General features: G+C 41.4%; 1 protein-coding gene across 1 annotated transcript in view; it reads right to left on the minus strand.

The window, feature by feature from the left end:
• DTNB (dystrobrevin beta) overlaps window positions 1–25,153 on the minus strand; it is a 2,387,431-nt gene that overhangs the window by 1,383,635 nt on the left and 978,643 nt on the right. Inside the window, exon 10 of the mRNA XM_044062883.1 lies at window positions 4,453–4,577. Coding sequence (XP_043918818.1) covers window positions 4,453–4,577 — 125 coding nt within the window. The remainder of the gene's footprint in view (window positions 1–4,452; window positions 4,578–25,153) is intronic.

Raw genomic sequence — 25,153 nt, forward strand, 5'->3', positions numbered from 1 at the left:
AACTGTAGCAAACCTGATTTCCACATTTGTAGCAAGCAACTGGAACAGTTTGTGCCATAACATGGAAAGCTAAAATGCTTCTGTTTGTACAAATGAAGTGTTTCCTTTCTAAAATGTAAAACCTCAGATCTGACCACAAATGCAATATACCAATAATGCAGTGAACTGAAGACCAGTCAACATCTGCTAATCAAGCCTAGGGTGGTTGCTGCTTGACCCCACCATAGGTATGTTACTGTGGAAGAAGCAAATTACACAGAGATAAATGGAATTTCTGGGAACAGTACATGCAGAATAATGTTGAGAAGGAGAAGTGAGATTAAAGGGAAGACAGGAACTGAGAAACACACTGTTGGAGTGAATAAAATCATTAAGAAAACACATGTATACTAAAAGAAAATAACAATGGAATATTATGGCTTGTTTTTTTTTCCTGCTAGTGTATTTGTACTCATGTTACTCTTTAAAATGTGATGAGTCAATACAACTGATAAAAAATATATATGCTTGCACCTTCTGTATCCCATAAATACATTTACACACTTGGGGGTCAGTTAATTTAATTGGGCAGGAAGCATGAACAAACATCCTTATAGGTTTATAGGTGATTACTAGGCTAATGACCCCAAGAGGCTTTTTTAAGCCTAGTCACACTTTCCAAATGTATCTGAAAAATTTTGATACCCCAGGGTTATTTTAAAGGGTATATTTAGGCTTAGGCCTGGTTGGTCAAGCATGTACAGGCTGCCTCTGTCTGCTAGATACACAGGTGCCAGACCAAGGGTGAATTTTCAGTTTCCCATCCAATGGTCCAAGTTACGCCTGAAATGGGTTAGGGAAGAGTTCTGCTTCACTTGGATGGGAAGCCTGTTCCAGGGAAGAGGTAGTCTCTGAGACACATACCTGTCCCTCCATAACGTTCTGCTTACATTGCAGACAAGGTTTAGGTCCCTAGACCAGGTAATTATGATGCTGTTTGTTTTGTGGATGTGTAGCAGGTCCATCAGAGCAGGATAAGAGGATGCTTTAAAGGTCAGGCATAGCTCGTCTCTCAGCAATACAAAAAGAGACCAGGTATAGGGATAGGACTTTGAGACAGTCCATGTAGGACATGTTTAGCCCATATATTATGTTTGGGAGGAACCTTTGCAGATGCTCTAGTTGTTGCCCATGGATGGTCAGATACATACCAAATGGGGTGATGTTGTACTCAACTGATTTTAAATTAAGTCTGCCATCCTGATTATGATCTGTTTCAGGGATAACTGTTCTTTTACGGGAGTTGTCAGATGTAAGTTCATCTAAGAGCACTGGATATCCGATGGGATGGAGGAGCACCACAAGGTCATGTCTAATGCCACCTCCCACCCCCAAAAAAACCTTCCTAACTACAAAAAAATCAGCACTCGGGTACTTATCTGTGGAAACAGTGTTATCTGATCTTACATGTATTACAAATATTCCTTAACAAAATATTACCTACAATGGTTATGAAGTCCTTGTGCTAAAAATTGACATTTTTCACCTAAGGCTTAGAATATGAAGCTGGTTTAAAAACATACAAGTAGATACCAGTATGTTGATCTCAGGTAAATATGCCACTCTAACAACCACACCTCAACATGCCAATAATTTAAACTGCATAATGTTCTGCAGTCACTGCAGTTTTCTTAGGCCAAAAGAAGTTTATGCTCCTTTACATGACACTGATATACATATCACAATCTGCTTTATCCACCTTTGAAACTGTCAGCACATTTAGGATGGCTCTCAAACACAGCAGGATGTTCCAATACTCACTATACAAACTAGTTTACAGACACGGCCAGGCATGGATGTCCTCCGAGCTGAATTCACTCAGGACATGACATTTAGCCAAAGACAAAATGGTACAACTCTCGGATATGCCACAGTAATTTGCTACTAAAATTTACTAATGTTACAGCAATCTACTTCAACTCATTCTTCAGTCTAAAATGTTGATTTAATTCTCTAGTATCTCTTTAAAAGACGACCTAAAGACAGATAACAGTGTTATTTCAATTCTGATAAAGAATACAGTTTTGATTTTTATTATTCACCGCATCACGAGTATGACGTATCTCATGTCTTACCAATATTAAAAAAATATATGTGAGTGTAAGTATGGAAAACAAATAATTTGAAATCACTAGCCTATACATTTCAAGTTCTATATTTACTGATCGTTCATACTCAGTTCAACAACGCTCATTCTTGCCTCCAATTCAGTATACATAATTTTCAGAATTTAACACTGAAAACCATAAATAAATTTATCTACCAAGCAGGATATTATAGAAACATATCTACTATGACCATGTGAAACATATCTACTATGACCATGTGTTAATCAGCAACTTTTATTTCTGGTTTCTCTGCTGTGGAATTTGACCTTCATTTGCCACCAATGACACTACTAACCCCTTCTCCCTCATCAGAGAAGCCGGCTTCGCCCTCAGACCGACATCATCAACCTTGGATCACATATGGTGGAAGATAATCATCGTTTCCTTCACCTTTGAGGGAGACAGACAGGGTATTAAGGCATCCTAGGACAGTACCACACTTAATCACAGCAGGGATTTTATTTGTTATTCAAAAACGACTCAGCCAGTAGATCCACAAAGCAATTTATTACACTAAAATAGCTGTAAAGCAGAAACACTTCTTCTCTCTAGCGCCTTGGTCAATGCCTTTAAAAGACTCTGTTAAAGGCATTTGACCGAAGAGCTAGAGAGAAGAAGTGTTTTTATTTTACAGCTATTTTAGTGTAATAAATTGCGTTTTGGATCTACTGGCTGAGTCGTTTTTGAACTGGTTTCTTCATTTGTGGCTGTTCATTTTATTTGTTATTGTTCCTCACGCTGAAGGATGCCGCATGCAGTAACATCATAATGGTTACATATAAGATGCACAGAACATATGAACCACCCTTCATGCACACACAATTGTGTACAATCCCCCACCCTCAAGGCAAGGTAACAAGCCATCAGCTCCTCAAGCCTACCATACCATTCAGCTCTACAGCCTCCCAGGACAGACATCCTATCTTGTCCAATAGCCTAGCTGTGGGTCAGTACATTTTTAACTATTTAATACATGCGACTCAGCCAACATTTCTTCCCTGTTAATACCTTCATGGCGGTATTTCGTAAAATTTCAGCAGTGCTATATCCTCCTCTTATTCTCATTATCATATAATGAGAAAATACGACATCCACTTACTGTTATTAGTAAAAGTAATTTATTCTGTTGACTTGTGCATGCACAAGACCACACACTGTTTAATCTACTGGTGGTGCTCAGGAGCTCATGAAATGGGGTCAGCACTAACTTCTTCAAAAACAGCTTCGCTGCAAAATGCATTTTGTCTCATTTCACAGCTATACTGAATGATGCGGGGCAAGTCTAATCTTTCACAATAAGCAAAACAGCAATGAAATAGGTTTGATAAGGTAATTTAGATTAAGTTTGGTAAATGTGAGTGCCTTCGCTGAAGGTTGAACGTTGAGCTGGCACGTAGGCGTTCGTGAAAATCTACTGTCAATCATTAGCGGACCAGAGTTCGCTGTCACGACCCCTAACCGGGAAAAGCCGAAAGACAAACGACAAACTATGTTGCAATGTGAAAAGATTGAGAAGATCTCTTTGAACTTCTGCCTAAAGTTATGTAACATCACTCAGCAGGACCCTTTTACTGATGGCCTTTCAACTACATTGTACCATACGTGTCAGACACTACAAAAACACATTTCTTTTATTTGGCTTGTTTCCTTGAATTGCTTGCTTTTACTTGAATACATTTAACTGTATTTGTGCACTATTTTTTTAAGATCAGAAATCCACAACTTGATCTTAAATTCACCCTAAATCAATGACATTTCCTTCTCTGCCAGAACAGACCTACTAGAGATACTTCTCAATTTTCGTGTGTGTGTGTGTGTGTGTGTGTGTGTATTTTGAAGTATATGCATTACCTTCATTTCTGGAAGTAACATAACACACACAGAAAGACAACTATCTGATTCACTGTGAACTACATACGTGCAGTAGTGTCTGAAAAAAATATGCCAAACTTCTAACTGGTGGAAATAAGTAACACAAAAGTAGGACCAACTAAGGAAAGCTGTCCGCAACATCAACCAAAACAATATCAATATATTTGTTACTGTCTACATCTACTGTTTGTTTGGACGATTCTCTGGAATCTGTCGTCAATTACATGAACTTATTCAAGAAACCTGGACGCGCTACAAAGAGTACGACAACACTGACACTGTCAAAACTGCTAATCTCTGTAGGTTTCAGTGAATTATACACTATGAAAGCCCACATGCCACATTTCCAAGAAAAGAAAAAAAATACAACAAAGGTTAATGTTTTTTTGAATGAGAGTGATGTGTTTTAAAAACCATAAAAAGATTTACTTACACTATATGAGATAAGTCAAGAGGCTTTTCTGGTTGCTCAGGAAACATAGGATGCATGGGTTCTCGAGAAGGTACACAGCCAAGGGATTTACTAATTGCATGGCTCAGTTTCTTGGCAGGAGATTTCTATAAAGAAAAATACATCATTTTTAAGGAATTGCAGCACATAAGAGCATGGTTATAAAAAAGCATGCAATTCTAATTCTTATAACTTTCAAGATTCCTTCTCTGTACTGTGTCCCTTCACTGATGCACTGGTGTGTCATGCTTGGGGTTACTAGCCATCCTGTACAAGTAACAGCAGAGAACAATATTAGAAAGGGCAAGACAATCTTAAATCACAGCAAAGCACAAGAAATGTACAGCATTACCGAGCTAACATATTCAAGAGGAACAAACAAAATATAATTTGAAATGGGCTTGTCACATTAGTATGGCACCATGATACCTATATGGCACACAACACTTCCTTCTCTTAGCCATTCCCTGACTAGGAAGTCTTCGGTGTGGTGTCTGCATGCCCTCCCTGTCTCTAAGTGGACTTTTGTTGGGGATCTGGTTTCTGCCCACATCCCAAAGCCATGCTGTTAGGTTAGGTGAAAGCAAGATCCTCTAAGTAGCATGTTTTGGGTGTGTGTGTGTGTGTGTGTGTGTGTGTGTGCTCGGGCATCCAATGTACTGCAAACTACATGTATGGATCATGGTATAGACTGCCATTTGGTTCTTTGCCCTATCCCTGTTTCTTGCCGGAACAAATTCTTTCTCCTCCATGAACCTGAGCAGGACATAGCAAATATTGGAAATGAATGAATGAATGCCAGTTAGCTACAGCAGTACATGCCATCTGACAGACTACAAAGTCCATTACAGTTCTAGGTTAACAGGATACCAATACTCCATCACCTCACTCGATGTTCACATTTGGAGCACATCAAGCCTCTTTTCTGTGTCTTCTACTGTTCCTGCTATTTATTAGTGACCTTCAGACCCACCTTCTTTCTTTTCAGTGAGTACTTTCTGCAAACTGTTTAAATAGCCCTATAAGAAGAATTTATCAAACTCTGGACTGGGCGCATGATAGTTGACTCAAAATCATCAATATACACAAATCCTTATGAATGCCATTTGGTGTGGATAAAAAAGACCAGTTTAGCTAGACCTCTGCTTATCTTCTGCTCACCCTGCCATATCTCCATACCCAAGCCTCAAAGCAATGGTTAAGATTGATTCTAATTTTGCTTTCCAACAACAGGCGGATAATACAATTTAGTGCTTAACTGAGTTGAACCCTGGTACAGAATATGCAACCTTTTGACCTACAGTTCTCAATATGCCCTAGTTAATGGAGTCTTCTTCTCAAAGCCTGATGACATCATTACATATAGCTGTTTTAAACTTAAGCCACAACCCTTATATGCTTCAAACAACTGTAAATAAAATCTGTAACTTTCCCTGTCACATACCTCAGCGGACCACTACATGGGGAAGCACACTGACTACCAGTCACTGCCTGAGCCACACTTCAGCTATCCTGCATTTCATTCAAACTTCATTACCCGGACTACTGCTCACCCCTACCTAACAACCTTAATGTCATCACCACCATCGTCATTTTATATCATCATCGTCATAATGCTTACACATTACACTAAGTTCTGAAGAACTGGGACACCAACTTGGTACTTACTACTGACTTACCAAATTCTAACTATAACCACAGTACAACAGTCTTACAAGTAATCATGGAACTAACAGTGTAACAAAAAATAACTGATGCATTGTTATCATATCAGTTGATCTATGAAGTAGACTCTCAGTGATGACAGATCCCATGGCTGGAATAATCTTCTCAACCAATCAAAATCTTTTCACAAAGTTTCTGCACTCAGTGAGGTACAAGCTCCCATTATGATACACAATGTAGCATCATGACATACACATACAGAGAGAAAGAGAGGTGTGTGTGTGTGTGTGTGTGTGTGTCTGTGTGTGTGTGTGTGTGTGTGTGTGTGTGTGTGTCTGTGTGTGTGTGTGCGCGCGCGCTCATGTATATATACATAGATGTATATATACACATCTATAGATATATAGATATGTGTATATATATATATATATATATATATATATATATATGTGTGTGTGTGTGTGTGTGTGTGTATGCATAGTACAGTTGTGTACACTTACCATAAATGAAGATGTTCAAGTGTATTCAATGTTACAGTCATCACATTTGGGTTATCACTGCCAGGGTAGCCCTTGGCCGGCCGGAATACCAGAGGCTTAGCATTTCTGCGTCGGTTGCTGTCGCTTGAGGACTGACATCAGGTCATCAGCAGTATAAAGTAAAGCAGCCAACACCATAACATCAGTTTTTCTTGCCCTAAACTGTCAGGAGCCCCCAAGCAGGAGGCCAGGTTCTGGTGGAAGAAACCCCATCAGTGGAAAATAAATACCAATATGCCCCTTATAAGTTAAGGAGAACAACAAGTTAGAATGGTAATAAAAGGAGAAAGAGAAGAAAGGGGGATGGAGGGAGAGAAGTACTGCAACAGTGAATACACTCGAACATCTACATTTATGGTAAGCGTACAAAACTGTACTATGTTCTTCCTGTTTCACTGTTGTAGTCATCACATTTGGGTTGCTTCCCAAAGCTGAGGAAAAGGGTGAAGGCAGTAGGATTCCCTGCAAGACTGCAGAGGAAAACCATGCACTTGATTTGGACAAGAGAGGCAGGTGGTAATGCTTGGTAAAAATGTCAACAGATGTCCAGGTGGCAGCCTCCAGGTTGTCCCTGGTGGGAACTCCTCTGAGGAAAACTGCAGAGGTGGAGGCTGCTCTGGTGGAGTGTGTCCTGACCCCCTTAGGGGGAGGCTTTCCATGCTGTTTGCAGCAGAAATGGATGCAGTGTGCTATCCATTTGGAAATGGTTTGTTTGGAGATGGCTTTGCCTTCTGCCCCTGTAGCAAAGATAACCAGCGATTGATCAGACTTTCTGAAGGATTTAATCCTGTCTAGATAGAATCTGAGCTGTCTGTACACATCTAGAGAGTGAAGAATCCTTTCCCCCTTGTTCTGGGGATTAGGAAAAAAGGTGGGCAAATTAATGGATTGGTTGAGAACCACACTGGATACCACCTTGGGCATGAAGGATGAGTTAGTTCTGAGGGACACCTGGTCTGCATGGAAGATGATGAAGGGTTCCACAGTCATGAGTACTTACAGCTCAGAGACTCTTCTGGCTGAAGTGATGGCCAGAAGGAAGGCTGTTTTCCAGGAGAGCAATTTTAGCTCTGCAGAAGAAGCTGATTCAAAAGGGGGCAGGGTGAGCTTTTCCAATACAAAGTTAAGGTCCCAAGCTGGTGTTAGTGCCCTTCTGGGTGGCCTCATTTTGCTAGCCCCTCTTAGGAATTGTTTGATCAAAGAGTGTGAGAAAAGGGGCTGCTCAATGGGAAAATGAGCAGAAACAGTAGAGGCATGAGATTTTATAGAGGAGAAAGAGAAGCCACTGTGTAGTAGGCAGCTAAGTAATTTAGGATGAGAGGGAGGGCTGTGCCGTATTGGCTCCCTTAGCCTGGATATAGGTGCAGAACCTTTTCCATTTATCAGCATAAGACTTTCTGGTGCGAGGACGTGTGGCCTCATGGATAACATCCAGAACCTGTTTACTGAGGTTGGCAGACTGCTTCAGGGTTAGGGAATAAACCAAGCTACCAAACTGAGTGTCTGCAATTGGGGCTGCATTAATTCCACTTCCCTCTGGGTCAGGAGGTATGGAATCTGAGTAAGATGCCATGGAAGTAGCAGGGACATGCTGCGCAGCAAGGGGTACCAGTGCTGCCGGGCGCCAGTCTGGAGCTATTAGAATGGTCTTTGGGTTTCCTCCCTTATTTTGAGCAGTACCCTAGGGATGAGAGGGAGGGGAGGAAAACATAGACCAACAGATTGACCCAGGGGAAAGACAGGGCATCCACTTTTCAAGCCATGCAGTGATGCTCCCTGGTGCAGAATTTGCTGAGCTGATGGTTGGTGTGGGAGGCAAAAAGGTCGACCTTTGGGGTTCCCCATTTCTGAGTTATTAGGGTGAAGGTACTGCTGTTGAGTGACCACTCATGTGGGTCCAGAAGATTTCAGCTTAATTGGTCTGCCAGAGAGTTGAGAGAGCCTGGTAGGAATTGTGCTAACTGGTGCATCTGCATGGCAGAGGCTGTGTGCCAAAGAGTCATGGCCAGCCTGCATAGAGGGTAGGAGCGAGTCTCTCCCTGCTTGTTGATGTACCACATCACAGTGGTGTTGTCTGTTTTGATCAGGAGAGCCCCTGGAGAGATAAGGGGCTTGAAACCTATCAAGGCATGCTGCACAGCCATCATCTCTTTTTGACTGATGTGCAGAGGGATTTGCTGTGGGATCCATTGACCCTGTATGCACCTGCTGTCCAGGTGTGCATCCCAAGCGTAGTCTGATGCATCTGTGGTGAGGGTCTGGGTGGTGGGGGGTGGGGAAAAAGGCATTCCCTTGTTGTGGAAGCATGCTGTTGCCCACCAAAGAAAATATTTTCTGAGGGAAGGAATTACAGGTAGAAGAGTTTCCAGGTCTTGACAGTGTTGGCACTAAAGGCTCTTTAGGTACTACTGAAGTTTCCTCATATGCAGTCTGGCATATGGAATGAGTAGTATGCAAGATGCCATGAACCCCAGAGCTTGCAGGATCTGCCTTGCAGTTAACTGGGGCCTGGTGGCTAGTTGAGAGAAGTAGGCTGTCAGGAATATTTGTTTCTCTGGATTTCTTTTCATCGATTGTGTACCCTTTGGAGGTTAGAAGGTTCTTTACAAAGGCCAGGTGATTGAGCAGCTTTTCCTGGCTGTCTGACTGAATAAGGCAGTCATCTAAGTATGGGTAAATCTGAATATTTCTTTGTCTGCAAAAGGCATTGGCCGGAGCCAGACATTTTGTGAAAACTCTGGGAGCAGTAGATAAACCAAAGGGAAATGCAGATAACTGAAAGTGGTAAGATCCTGCCCTGAAGCAAAGATACTTCCTGCATGATTCCCTGACAGGAATGTGGAGGTAGGCCTCTTTTAGATCTAGGGTGGCTAGCCAAGCGTCCTTGGACAGCATGGGTAGCAGCTGCTGGAGGGTGAGCATTCTGAATTTTGGGATCACCAGGAAGGTGTTTAGAATGGATAGATCAAGGATGGGGCGCCAGGTGCTCTCTTTTCTGGCCACCAGAAAATGTCTGGAGTAGAAACCTTGGCCTATCTGTTCTGCGGGAACGTGCTCTATTGACCTCATAGAGAGGGCAGGGAAAGCATTTGCTTTTGAGCCTCTCCCCACTGATTTGGTGGTAAATCTGGGAACCTTTTTGGGGTTGGAAGGGTGCGGAAGGAAAATTTGTATCCCTGAGACACAATGTTCGGAACCCAGTGGTCCTTGGTAATGGTGGCCCAGGTGCTTGAGTGAAAGGAAAGTTTTCCTCCAAAGAGGTAAGTGAAGGTGGGCAGAGGGAGGGGGTGGAGAAGGTGAGTCACTGTGAGTCCTTACCATAAGGGGGTGGCTTAGAACTCCCTGGTTTTGAAGTGGAGGTAGTCTACTGCTTATATGTCTGCATTCCCTGGGGCTGCTGTCTGGGGCGTCTGCTTCCATGGGGCCTAGGCTGGGCCGGTTTACTGGGAGCAGGAAAGGACCAGTGTTTGGAGGGACAATGCCTGCTGAACCTAGGTGGCTGGACCTGCAGGAAATCCTTAACTGTTTGCATACATTTTGCTTTTTCTTCCATCTTTTTCCTCTTCTGCCTTAGTGCCAAATAAGTTATCTTTGTGCAAGGGTGCATCCAACAATTTAGAGTTGCCATGGTCAGGCAGGGGCTGTTCCTTAAGCCATGCATGCCTTCTAATGACAGATCCAGTGCCTGCTGCCCTGCAAGAAGCTTCTAGGGTGTCAAAACCACAGTGCAAGGGGTGTTTAGTTACTTGACTTGCAGAATGCATTAACTCTTGTAAATCTTTAGATTCTGCCCAAGCAGGAAAGGAAGACATTTTTTGTTTAAGGAGTTCCAAGGTATGTTGCTGAAATTTCAGCATATGGAACTGATAATTTAGTGCCCTGATAGTAAGAGTAGCTGAGGTGTATACTTTTTTACCCCATCTGTCCAATGTTCGGGCATCCTGTCTGAGTGGGTGGGATTCTTAGCAGGAGTTGCTTTAATCCCTTTTGGCCCTTGAGAAATGACCTCAGGGTCAGCCATAGGATTTTTAAATATATATTTGTGTGAGTAAAGGACTCTATAGTACCTGTCTGGATTTCTGGGAGCAGGAGGAAGAGCATCAGGAGTCAAGCTGGATTTGAGGAAAACATCCTCCACAACATCCAGGACTGGGGGGGTGGTTAAGGGTCTGTGCTGTGGAAGATCTAGGAATTACCTGAGTCTGTTTTTAGACTGAGAGTAGTCCTGACTCTCCCATTGGAAATGCTCCCTTAAGGTATGCAGGGTTTCCCCAGAGGAAAAATCCTCTGGGGGAGAGGCTGAAGGAATGGAATTCTCTGCATCAGAATCCTTATAAGTGGAGAGGGGTTGCATGTCTTCAAATTCAGATGCATCAGATTAATCTGACTCTTGTTCGGACAAAATGACAGGGGACAGATCCCTTTTCCTTTTGGAGGGGGGTAGCTTGGCTTCCCTTGATTAGCATGATAAGGTCTTCCACCATTTTAAGCATTTGAGACTGAGGCAATGTAGCAAGTGCCTGAAAGTGGGTCGTCGGTTTCTTGGGAGTGGTTTGTACCCTGGGCCTAAGAAACTTGGTAGTTTTAAAAAGAATGGTAGTCGCAAAAGAAGACAGTTTGTGTCGAGATTCGGTAGTGCAAAGGTCTTCCTCGGAAGCTGGTGCTTTCTCAGCAGCTCCGGACCCATCCAAGGTTGAGATGACCGCAGGCTCCTTAGTCGAAGAAGAGTTTTGCAGCATACTGGACTCCAAAAGGGTCTCAGTAGCTTCCTATGAATCAACAGAAGTGGCATCAGGGGCTGCAAAAGCGCCTCACTGAGTACCAGAGAACTGACGACTAGCTTAACAGAAGTGTCGTCGGTAGGTTCATAGGTTGCTACTAGGCTATCGGCCCTAGGGCCTATGCAAGCCTAGCCATAACAATTCCCTGGATATTTCTTCCCACAATATTTACATCTCCAGGCCCCTGTCTAGCAGGGCGACTGACATGATCCCCGGGGTGAATTTCCTATCTCCCAGCCAATCATCAAGGTTCCTTTTGAAGAGGGCCAATGAGGCGCTCTGCTTGATATGTATGGGCAGTCTATTCCAGAGTATGGGGAGTCTCTGGGTCAGGAACCTATCCCTCCAGCATGTTTTGTTCATTGTGATGACAATGTTTAGATCCCTGGAGTGTGTGGCTCTGAGGGATTGGGATTTCTTTAAGTGGAGCATGTCCAACAGCTCAGGGTTTGACATGGCCTTGTATGTTAAGCAGAGATCGCCTCTGAGTAGACGATATGCCACAGAGTATAGCTGGAGTTTTTTTAGACGGTCAGTATATGGCATCTGCTTTAGGCCTGTGATTCTTTTAGTGAGGTATTTCTATGGCCTTTCAAACTGTTGCAGATGTCTTGTGAGGTACATACCAAACAGGGCATTATACTCTATAATGGGTCTAATGAGGGATGAGTACAGTGGGACAATGACCTCCTTTTTTCTGGATGAAAAGCCCTTAGTGATGAGGTGTGCCACATAGAAGAATTTCCTGACTGTTGTGGCAATGTGGTTATCGAAAGTGAGACCACTGTCCACCTGTGTCCCTAAGTCTCTCATCACACTTTCAATGTTTAGTGTCCTGCCACCTATGTGGTAATTCATGGATACATGTTTTTTTCCAAAGGGGATAACGATACATTTCTTGGCATCAAGCTTGAGCCCATGGCTCTGGCACCAGGCATCTGTTTCTGTAAGGCCCTTTTGTAGAATATCCACATCATTTGGGGATTCAATAACAGCTCCCAGTTTGCAGTCATCTGCAAACTTTGTTAGCCAGAGTCCCTTAGTGTTGGCCTGTACTTCAGAGAAGTAGATGCCAAACAAGAGTGGTCCCAGGACTGAACCCTGAGGTATTCCACTTGTCACTTGTCTGCAGCTGGATTTGGAGTCGGCTACTTTTACTGTCTGGGTTCTGTCAGTAAGCCAGTTAGCAACCCATCAAGTGACGTAGGGATTTATGCCCAGCTTAGTAAGTTTATCTATGATTCCAGAGTGGGGGATGGTGTCAAAGGCCTTGGCGAGGTCCAGATAGGCTGTGTGGACTGCCTTACCCTCGTCCACAGCTCTGGAGACTGATTCGAAGAAGTCAATCAGATTCAGGAGACAAGATCGGCCCTTCACAAACCCAAACTGGATGGGGTCCACTGTTTGAAGGTTGCCAATGTCTTTGTTTATAAGTTCCATGATAATGCGTTCCATGCCCTTGCAAATCAGGCTTGTCAGACTGATGGGACGGTAGTTCCCGGGATCCAAGGTGGATCCTCCCTTGTGGAGCGGGATAACTGTAGCTGTGCACCACTCAGTGGGCACAAAGCCTGAGGTGAGGCTATGATTAAACATGACACTTAGGTGAGGTGCAAGTTCATTTTTTAGTTCATGTAGTACACAGCCTGGGATGTCATCTGGTCCCATGGATGCTGTATTCTTAGCTTTGGAGAGTGCGGTTTCTACCTGTGTGGCCGTGATTATTGGAATTTGGCAATCTTTTGGTATTGAGACGGGCCCTTTAGGGGGTGAGAGTGGGGTGAAGTTGGCACTAAATCGATCTGCCAGGATGTTGGCAATATCCTTGGGATCAGTATATTTAATGCCATTCTGTTGTAACTCAGAGCAGATCTGAGCATTGCCATTTAGATTCTTGACAAAACTATACAATGCCTTGTGGTTGTCTTTGGAATCTTTGGCAATTTTATTTTCGTAGCTAGCTTTTGAGGATTTTATGAGGGATCTCAGCTTCTTACTGAGGCTGGTGAGGGAGTTTTTTGCATCCTGGGATTTTCCTCTTTTTTACAACAGTTTCTTCCTTCTGTTGTATAGTTTGTTTATAGCAGGGGACCACCAGATTGGCTTAATTTTTTTTTGGAGAAGAGCATCTTGGTTCTATTTGGGATAGCACGATTCATGCATGAGTGGATGTGCTCGTACAGTGCCTTAGTGTAGGATTCTGCAGTTGAACTTCCAGATCCTGTCTGCGTGGGTGTTGTGAAGTTTGTCACTTCTGACTTCAGTAGCTTGATGTTGGCTTTGGAGAAGTTTTTTAAGGAGGTTTCCTTACTGGGGGGTGGGGGTGGGAAGTGGATGTCAAGGGTGATTTGTTATGGTCAGACCTGACCAATGAGGGGGTGACCACTGGTGTGGAGCATCTATCTCCCATGTTGGTAATGACCAGGTCTAGGATATTGGAGCCCCTGGTGGGACAATGGATTAGTTGATCCAGGGCGTTGGAATTTATGAATTCCAAGAACCGTTGGGAAAAGGAGTTGGTACCTGAGTAGTTTTCCCAATTAATGGCAGGGTAGTTGAAATCACCCAGTATTAGGGTGTTTGGTTGTATCTTAATATTTTCCATTATGTTTAGAAAGGTGTAGTGAGAATCTTGCAGCATGGTTGGGGATCTGTAGCGTCTTACCTAGTGTGTGTTGCGCCTGGGGAATTTCAGATGGGTGAATATGGACACTCCTTTGTTTTAGTGTTTCCCCCCTTTTTTTGAAAAAAGTGTGGTAAATTGTAGCCCTGGTATGCAGGGGTGCTCTCCCTTGAACCAGGTCTCAGTTGGACAGCTACAATAAGGACTGACGATACAATGTTCTGGTGGTGAACAAAGCACAGAAGAAAACATGAAGGACATTGTGGTGGTCTGGACATTGTGGTTTGGCAACAAACAAACAAGTGACAATCTCGTGTGGTTTTTGTTTTCCAGTTGAGTTTACAATTACTAACTTTTTACGACATCGTTTACTGCAGAAAAAAGATCCCCCAATGGGGTACAGCTTTAGAAGACTTCAACTTCAATTCAGTGTAGATCTAAACTCAGGTATGTACGGCCGGCCTCGTACAAAAACAACTTGCCTTCTGCTTCCATGGCAAGAAAGACTGATGTAATGGTGTTGGCTGCCTTACTTTATACTACTAACAACCTGACCTTAGTCCTCAAGTGACAGCAACCGATGCAGAAATCCTAAGTCTCTGGTATTCGGGCCGGCCAGATCTACCCTGGCAGGGATAACCCAAATGTGATGACTACAACAGTGAAACACGAAGAACATCCATATATCTGTATGTGTTATATATATATATATATATCTACACACACACACACACACACATATATATATATATATATATATATATATATATATATATATATATATACATACATATATATATATACACACACACACACATATATACATATATACACACACACACACACACAAATACAGTGGATATAAAAAGTGTACACACCCCTGTTAAAATGCCAGGTTTTTGTGATATAAAAAAATAAGACCACAATAAATCATTTCAAAACTTTTCCCACCTTTAAACATTTTAGATCTGGTCCTCACCAACATGTCAAACAGGTGCACTGCTACAACTGTTGGACTCTGATTAGTTAAAACTGACCACAAATCAGTCACTTTCGAAATGACACTAATGCCAGAACTCACAAAGGGTGAAATCAGACTAAACAGCTTAATCAAGGCAAACGAAACCCTACTAGGTGAAGGTATAAATGCATCCCAAGCCCCACCCCCAAGCTGAAAGTGGTAACTATGCCGAAGCTTACACGATGCTTACACTAATGCCCTGTACAATCACTTGCATAAGTGTTTAAACTTGGCTGTACCAAACAGAATCAAAGCCTGAGCCCAAGTAAAATCAAGCTGCCATGGTGTACTTCCAGCATCAACAAACTCTACAATAAATGCAAAAAGTTTCTGTCCAAGAAAACAAAGACAAGGACCCAACAATGGAAAAGCATCCTCCTCACGCTTAACAGGCAAATTAAGACAACTTGTTAAATCCTCCAAGAGCTCCTTTGAGAGAAACCTAGCAAGTACTGCCAAGGATAATCATAAGACCTTTTACAGCTACGTACATAACCTAAAGGGTAGGACCCAAGTATGTGCAGAACTGGGGGTCAACGGTATCACACACACTGACCTCACAGAATAGCAAACCTGCTGCCAGATAGGTTTGGCAAAAATTACACTCCCTTATCCCTTCCTAACTTAAAACAAACCCTCCCCCAAACTCACCCACCTTACATAGCTGAAGAACAGGTCCTCAAAGCCCTGTCCAATGCAAAGAACATGGCCTCTATAGGACCAGATGATATCCCAGGCTGTCTTCTAAACAGGCTAAAACATGAACTAGCATCACCATTAAGTACCCTTTCCAATCATAGCCTAACCACAGGCTTTGTTCCTGTGGAATAAAGAACAGCTACAGTTATTACCCTCCACAAAGGAGGCCCAGCAACAGCCCTGGAGAATTACAGACCATAAGCCTGACCAGCATCTTCTGTAAGGCCATGAAAAGTATTATTATGGACCTCATGAATAAAGACATAGATGACCTCCAAACCCTGGATCCGACCCCAATTCAGCTTCATGAAGGGCAGATCCTGCTTATTAAATCTGGTGGATTCCTTTGAAGGTGTGACCAGGGCCACTGATGAGGGCAAATCTGTGCACACAGCATACCTCGACTTGGCAAAGGCTTTCAACACAATCCCCCATTCAGGCATTGCCAATAAACTTAGCAAACTGAATGTAAACCCCTTTGTTGTACTGGCTCACAAACCGGACGCACACTATTAATGTGGGTGACTTCACATCAACCAGCAGACCTGCTACCAGCGGGGTGCCACAGAGGTGAGTGCTGCCCCCCCCCACTGTTTGGTATACACTTCTCAGAAGTTTAGGTCAAACCTAAAGAGTTGTGCCTGACCAAGTCTGCAGACAACTGCAAACAAGGTGCAATCATTGAATCCCCAAATTATGATAGTATACTCCAGGAGCGTCTCACACAGATCAACGACTGGTGTATTAGTCATGGTCTGAAAATGAATGCAAAGAAATGCATCATCATTCCCTTTGGCACAAACAATGTCCCTTCAAACAAGTACCCATGAAGTGGTAAGGGTCCTGGGATTACAGGTTGACTGCGACCTTAACTTGGACCACCATATGTCTACTGTTGTAAAGAAAGATTTCCACATAGCTCACTTGATTAGTTAAGGCATCACTTCGAGAGCAAAAGAAGTTATAACCCCCCTATACTCAGCACTTATCTGGGCCATAATTGAGCACAACTTCCCCATTCAGTATGTATGTACTAAGCAGCTATTACAATTAATTAGAGAGACCTCAGAGATTTCTAACAAAGACGATCAAGGGCCTCCAATGTGTGCCTTACATGAACTGACTAATGTCCCTGTCATTATACTCTGTATCGTATAGACTTCTTAGGGGAGACTTATGCCTAGCCTACAGACTAACCCAAGACCCAAACCTAATGAACTCTGTAAATCAAATGGGTCTAGGCCTATCCATTCCAGGGACTTAAATATGGCCTGCAACTTAAATAGGACATGCTGGAGGGACAGATTTATCTCCCAGCAACTGCCACGTCTTTGGAGCAGGCTACCAATTCATGTGAAACAGAGCACCTCTATGACACTGTTCAAGAGGAACTTGGATGGGGCACTGCAAATTCTTACCAGGGATAGTGCCCACAACCCTTCTGGACAAGGGCAGTCATCACTTAATGCAATCTTTGATACTGACTAGTACTGCTACGGTATTACATTGGGTTGAAATGGCTAGGCTTAAAATGAACTCTGGGTTGATAGTCCAGTATCTCCTATGATCCTATTTATGAGTAAATATAGAAAACTATTTTGTTGAAACACACTTCGTCGAAAACATCTGTCAAACATTAGCATCAGTGAAAATGCAATTCATCAGCAACATATACATTACTTACTCTACACCTCAAGATAGTGCAATGAACTTCTTCAATAAATTGGACTGTACTTACTTTCCTGTTAAGAAAACAACTATACAGTGGAGAAGAAACACCATAGCAAAACAGCTATCATTCCTTGGTTAATTATTTTAACCATGCACTTGTAATTCCACTTACTCTATACACAGCAATATAATCTATTACCATATTTCATGATCTCTACAATATTAATATTAATCTGTTATGTGAATAACGCTGCATCTTCCTATTACCAGACTTTGCATATTTTATGCTTGAACACTATTACTTTATGTCTGTTGAGATTTTATTCTGACAAACTAATGCGCAGGTTTTTCAAATTTTGTATTTGAATGTTATGACTTTATTATGTCTGTTAAGTTCTCATTCTGACAAACTAATGTGCTGTTTTCATATTTGTGCTTGAATGTTATGACTTTATTATGTCTGTCTAGTTTTCATTCTGTTAACAGTATGTATCTGGAGCTTTTCTCCCCAGGCCTCCGCTGAAAATGGGTACCTCATGACCCAGTCAGACTTTTCCTGGTAAACAAATGGCAAATAAATAAACAAACAAACATTTTGATAATGTATTGACTGCTTCACTTAACAGCCTACTCCCTGTTTTATTATTTTTATATCATGTAACATGAAAGTGATACAAAATCTGGAAAGTTTTGTTTAACAGTGTTCTCCAAAATAGCCTATTAGCTAACAGTCAGCATGGTTTTACGTCTTTCCACAGCACCAGCACTGCCCTCCTATCCTTTTCTGACCAGATTAACAAAAATCGCAACGTAACACTCTTTCCTCAGCAATCTTTATTGATCTCTCAAAAGCCTGTGACATGGTCAACCATCAGCTACTTTTGAATATACTTAAGTCCATCTCACTTGATGCACAGGCATTACAGTGGTTCAAGTCCTACTTAGATAATAGGCAACAGGCAGTGCTCTGGGATAATAATCTATCCAACCACCTTCCTGTCACCTTTGGTGTACCTCAAGGTTTTATACTGGGCCCTCTTCTATTCTCGATTTTTATCCATGATCTAAATGATCTAAAGGGTTGAGAGGGTGGCCTAAGGGTTAAGGTGTTTGCCTTACAAACACAAGGTGCAGGGTTTGAGTCTCACAAGGGATAATTGGCTAGGCTTAAAATGGCTCGCAAGGGCAGTTAGCTTAGTACTAATCTATAAACCTATGAAGCTATGCAAACATCCCTCAAGCTAACTGCATACAATATGCAGACGACTCCATGTTAATATGCTCCACTACTGGTCCTTCTGAACTGCAGTCCCTCACCCAAAATGTCTTTGAAATAGTAGAAAAATGGTTCTTAAAGTGCTGCCTCCTCCTTAATCCCAAAAAGACAAAACTATTGCTCTTTACTCCCACACAAAAGTCCACCCCAATTGACTTCACTATCAAATCTAATAACGGTACTGTCATATCTCCTGACATTACCACCAAATTCTTAGGAGTAATAATGGACCACAACCTTACCTTTGATACTCACATCAACACCACATTAAAATTAGTTAACAGAAAACTAGGCTCCCTTTATAAGGTCAAACCCTTCCTTACTCCTATAGCTAGAACTACTATTGCCCACACCCACCTCATCTTAACTCTCCTCTATGCCTCACCTATTTACACTAATCTATCTAAAAACAACTTCAATAAACTGGCAACCTCCTACAATAACACTGCCAGATTTGCCACTGGCTCCCCATTTAGAACCCAGCACTGTCAAAATCTAAAACAACTAGGTTGGCTGGAACTGCATAATCCCATTCAATACCACCAATTTATTATTGTCCATAAGACCCTTTATCATCCTAGCAATACACCAATACTCATGAGTCTAATCACCACATTTAAAAATCTTACAAACCTACACTTAGCAAATAAACTACTGGCAATAAAGCAGGGGATTCACTTTTCTCTAACACTGTGGGAAAAAACTGGAACTTACTTCCCTGTGAACTCACATCTCTTTCTTCAACTCCACTATTCAAAAAGAAACTCAAATTATACCTTACAACTCACTGGCTATGCCCATGTACTAACCCAGACTAAGAATCCCCTTCCTGTTATCTTATGTTCTGTGTGCGATGATTGGGGAGAGATAGGCGAAGGCTGCCAGCCTAGTCAAATAGAATTTGATACATAATTCTATCAACTGTATAAATAAATGTAAAATACAGGCTTGTGTTTTTAAATGTAAGAAAACACTGTAAAATGCGAACTTCAAGATTGTTGCAACATTGCCATCTGCTGAAAGGAAAACCAAGCCAAGTATTTCAAATGTGCCTTTTTAAGCTGAAAAGATCTTAATGTTAGAATTCGGCTCCAGGGCGGCTGGATGAAAATTTCATGCCCATTGTTTTAAGGCTACAGTTTATGACCAGAATTTAGATGTGGAATGTGCTTTATTGCTCTAGTTTCTTTTAGAATATACATGTGAAATGTCTTCTATTGTTGTAAGTTTCTGTGCAGCTGTTAGATTGCTAAATAATGCAGTTTGTGGCCTGAGAACTCAGACCACGTGTTAGGATAATGCAGTTTGTTTGCCTGGGAAACCTAAGTGTCAAAATGATGTAATTTGGGGAGGGACCCAACAAACATGTTTGTTAGTAATGTTTAAATAATATTTCTCACAAGAGACTGGAAGCATTTTGATCTTGGCTATATATATGCAAGTTTTATCAATGTGATTTCTTGTAGGAATAGTTAAAGCTAGTAAAGATTAATTAGGTATTTTTATTTGAAATCAGACCTGTCCTACTGTATTATTTTAAGTTTCTGTGTGATCTCTGAACTCTTAGATATCTCTGTAGTGTAGTAGTTTTGTCTTGTGTTTTAATTATTTATTATTAAATATTTTTAAAACCGTCTACCTGTGGCTGGTTTGTGTAGAGATAAGCTCTAGAGTACAATGCATATTTATATAGAGTTTATTGTAATAGGCCACTCTGATAAGCCTTAGACTGTATAGTCACATTACCATTGGATATTAATATTGCACAGTAATAACTGGACACCCTTTTAAGGGCCTTTTAGTAGCTGATATTAACTGGGTGGTGGAAGTAATTACTGACGTATAGTCTGGGTAAAGGGGCACAGTTGGAGCATTTGTCAGCCTTTCCCAGGAGTGTCTGTATAGTTGTATAAATACTTATCCCAAAGTGTGTGTGTGTTGTGTCAGCTACTTGGCAGGGACACGAAGCACTGGTTGGACTGAGAGGGTACTGGAGGTTTTAGCTTGTCCACTCAGGCTGAGACCTGGACCCTATAGCTGTGCCAGTGGGGAGTCTTATTGGGGACCTAGTGAGCAAGGGAGCAACCAGCTCCAAACTGACTGTGATCTCTGTGTGCACTTAAGGGAAATTGTACTTTACTGTGTGTATTAGTTATCCTTTCCTCTTCTTGGAGATAACCTTACTGGTGTTAGTGGTGAGGATTGAGGCTCCTTGATTGCTGGGCCAGGGCATGGTCATCACACTGTGCACTAAATACTAATTTCTCTACTGCTACTTTAAGTCCATCTCCTTCTTACACCTCTGCGAATCTGATCAGTTAAGCTTATTTAAAACTGTATAAATTCTAGACCAGCTGCAGTGGTGCAACGGTAGCGTTGCTGCCTCACAGCAAGAGGTTCTCCCGTTCAATTCTCGGCTGGAGCGCCTTCTGTGTGGAGTCTGCATGTCCTCCCCATGGTCGAAAGGCATTCAAAAGACCTGCGTGAATGGGCGTGCCTTCGTTGAAGGTTGGGTGTTGGGCTGGCACCTCGGCACCATAAAAATCTACTGCCAATCATTAGCGGACTGGAGTTCCACTTTGGCGACACCTAACCGGGAAAAGCTGAAAGAAGAAGAACAAGACTGTATAAATTCTATCCTTCTTACAAAACATTCTAGGAAATGACGATGTTTACCCAGCTTGGACTTTATGAATTGCCACTGCCTTGTAAATAACTTTTTTCATGATGTATATCCAGCTTGACTTTAGGAATGTGTCACTGCCTTCTAAATAATTTTTTCTTCTATTATTGTTTTGTCTTTTTTAAAAAAAAAATGTGTTATCTCTCATGATTACTAAGTTGCTATGTAAACAACTGTATTGTCTGTAAAGTGTACTGTATCTGTAGTTGCAACTATCTGTTTTTGTGGAGCTTTTCTCCCCGGGCCTCTACTGAAAATGGACATATATCCAGTTAGACAAGCCCGGTCAATAAATGTAAAATAAAAATAAAATAAAAAAGGAGGTGAAGTACCAAAATCCTGAAGAAAGCTGTGGTGGCTGCAATAGCAAAAGACGGAAAGACCCATCAGAATCAGCTTCATATAGGCCCATTTCAGTTATAAACTATGGTCATAAAATGTTTATGTCTATAATAGCTAAAAGAATGGTAAAGGTAATGCCAAAATTGACATATATATATATATATATATATATATATATATATATATATATATATATATATATATATATATGGATCAGTGTGGTTTTGTGGAGGGGAGGCAAACATTTGACAACACTGACAAAACAATGATGATCCAGAGGGAAGAAGAATGTAAGACAGTATCACTATTGTCAGTGGGTTTTAATGCACAGAAAACAATAAACAAAATAAGCTTGGATTTTATGAGTAGGGCAACAGAAGCATTTGCATTGTCTGACACAATACTAAGATTAATTAGGAGAATATATTGGGGAACAGAGACACAAAGTGTAAGGGTTCCTCTCTGATAAGTTGTGTCTCAACAGGGGAGCTAAGCAGGGTTGTCCTCTTTCCCCTTTGTTATTTGCATTACATTTAGAACCATTGGCAAAGAAAATAAGGGTCTCAGAAATTCAAACATATAATTGGTATGGTAATCAAGAATAGTTGTTTTTATTTGCAGATGATATTATTTTGTATCTGATAAAAAACAGGAAAGGACATCTCCGTTGTAGAATATTCTTAGTTTCAAGTTTTTTCAGGATATAAGACTAATAAAGACAAAACAAAGGCTATAACTGTAAACTATGTACCCACACATGAACTAGTTCAGTATTACCCATGTTTATGGGGGGATGAGATAAAATTAAGTATCTGGGATATGGATTAAAAAGGATTCTGTCATGGCAGCTACGGATTTGTGGGAAGAGGTTAACCAAAAGATAAAGCAAAAACTGAGAAACTAGAAGCACTTGTTTACGGATATGGATAGCAAGATACAAGCAGTGAAAATGTTTTAGTCCCTTTAGTTTTATACACAAGTTAGGTGTATTTTTATCAACCAGAGGAGAGGCTGGGGACAGTAATTAATAAAGATTTTAAGGATTTGATCTGGGAGGGGAAGGGGGCTAGGGTTGAGTGGGATAAGTTGACCCTTCAAATTGAACAAGGTGGTTTAGGATTACCTCCTTGAAATGATATTTTAAAGTACACTGTTAAGGCTCATATACATAACACAAGCAGGAAGCTAAAATTCATAGTGGAAAGGGAAGAAGATGAAGCAGGGGGATTTCAAGAAATAAGCAGAGAGTTGGGGGTTTGGATGCAGGCCCATAATGAGAATAATACCAACAGTACAGAATATAAAATTCATAAAGCAGTAGAAAGTATTCTAAGAACTAAGCTAACACTGAAATAAGAAAGGAGGTTTTGCCAATAGGGATGACCACAAGTAGGGATAAAGAATATAGACAGAAGGGGCTAGGATTTACTGGTAAAACTGGCAAAGGAACCAAGGTACTAAGAGCAAAAAAATAGATAGGGAAGTGTAATAGAGTGGGATTAGGACAAGAAGATGGTTGGACTACTAGTTAGAGACAGCCTTCCTTACAAATAATTCATATTAGAGTACATGTAAAAAGACACAGAGAGAGAGAGAGAAAGATAGGTGAAGCCTAAGTGACCTGCTCTGGTAGTGTTTTTGTTTGAATCTAGAATAGCCACTGGTGTTAGAAAAGGGATAATTATTGGAACATAAAAAAAACTGCATGATAACTAAAAGAATCAATCAGAAAATATAAGAAAAGACTGAGAAGACAGACTGGAAAAGATATTTACAATGGAACAATGGGGGACACATGTATGGCTCCCAGGTGTGCAACAAAGTCTATATCATCAGGATTTTTACTTGGAAGTTTTTGCAACTTTATCTTACACCCCAAGCAGACTTCAAATAATTTTCCTCATGTTGAGTGCAAATGCTTGATGTGTGATGGGGAAGAAAAAGGAAACCAAGAAGATGTTTTGCGGGAGTGTAATGAGTTGGCAGCTTTAAAAAATCCCCCAGAGAGTATTTTGTCAAATATATTGGGGGAAGCAAATGGCTGTAACTAAGGAAATACTTCTTTTGACCAGGCACACAAGATCTGCATTGTCTAACCTAGATGTAATAAGGCCTTATTATGTTTAATTCTACTGGATGCTAGAAAAAAAATGACTAGAAAATGGAAACCCCCAAAGTCAGGCTTTCCATAATTTGCACGTTTTAATGATACAAGCATTAAAAACATGACTGACAGCATAAGCTCTTTTTCTGAGCTTCTACTTCCCTGACCTCCTTGCAAAACCTGAGTTTTGGGTAAAGAATAGCCATCATCACATTAATAATTCTTCCCTGGGTGTACTTATTAATTTAATGTCTCATAAGGCACCAGACCTGGTGTAGGTATTATGCTACAGTACAAATTATCTACTAACAACTCACTCACTTTCCAAATCAGTGCATCCAATGACTCCATCCCCAACTGGTTACTAACTAAACTGCCAGTCACGTCCTCACAGCCCGTGTATCTGACCACTGCCTGTTTGCCACCTCCTGTTTCATTCCACAGACTCAGAAATCTACTTTACACTTTCTCACATCATATTAAATAGGTGCATCAGCATCCTGGGTGACTTTAACCTAAACTTTCTCGACCAAATCAAACATGTTTTACTGTATTTCTAGCAGATTTTAGTCTGCTCCTACCAGTACACATCTCAGCTAGACCCAAACCCAAATTTAATCACCATTCATTTCTTGAAGTCATTATTAAACTCATCCCAACCATATCTCCTCTATCTCCATTCACCCTCCCACCTTCAGTGATCATTACCCAATCACATTCTCCTGACAAAAGCTATAAGTCAAATTCCCCCAAGGCACCTTTCATACGTAAGACCACTCATAACATCTGAATTCTATACTCAAAGCTTGCTACTACTGGTCACCAATACTCTCCATTTCTGATGTTAATGTTGTCACCAGTAAAGTAATAAAACATACTACTCTCATCTCAGCACACCCACTTCCTAGTAATCTCAAGGCTGCTGAAGACTCCAAAACTGAATGGCTCATGAAAGAGTTTAAAACGCTAATGAAACTATGTGATGAAGCTTTGGAAATGTGAAAGCAAGACTCCACTCCCAACAAACCTGACCACTGTAAAACTCTGAGGAACTTGACCAAACAGGCCACCCATAGACTCAAAACCAAACAACTAAAATTAAACAGGTTTCCCTTCTTCACTTCCCTAACTCTTTCTAGCAGGGCATCAGCAAAGGAGATCCTTCCTGACTTAATTATTTAATCTAGGACACACACCCTGCCCATCCTGTGATCTTTCACCTTCTGACTTCCTCAGAGAATTCTCAAGCCTTCCCACATCCTCAGCTACCAAATGCAAC

The sequence above is a fragment of the Protopterus annectens genome, chromosome 2.part1, assembly GCF_019279795.1.
Source record: "Protopterus annectens isolate FY-2018-M chromosome 2.part1, PAN1.0, whole genome shotgun sequence".
NCBI classification, from domain to species: domain Eukaryota; kingdom Metazoa; phylum Chordata; order Ceratodontiformes; family Protopteridae; genus Protopterus; species Protopterus annectens.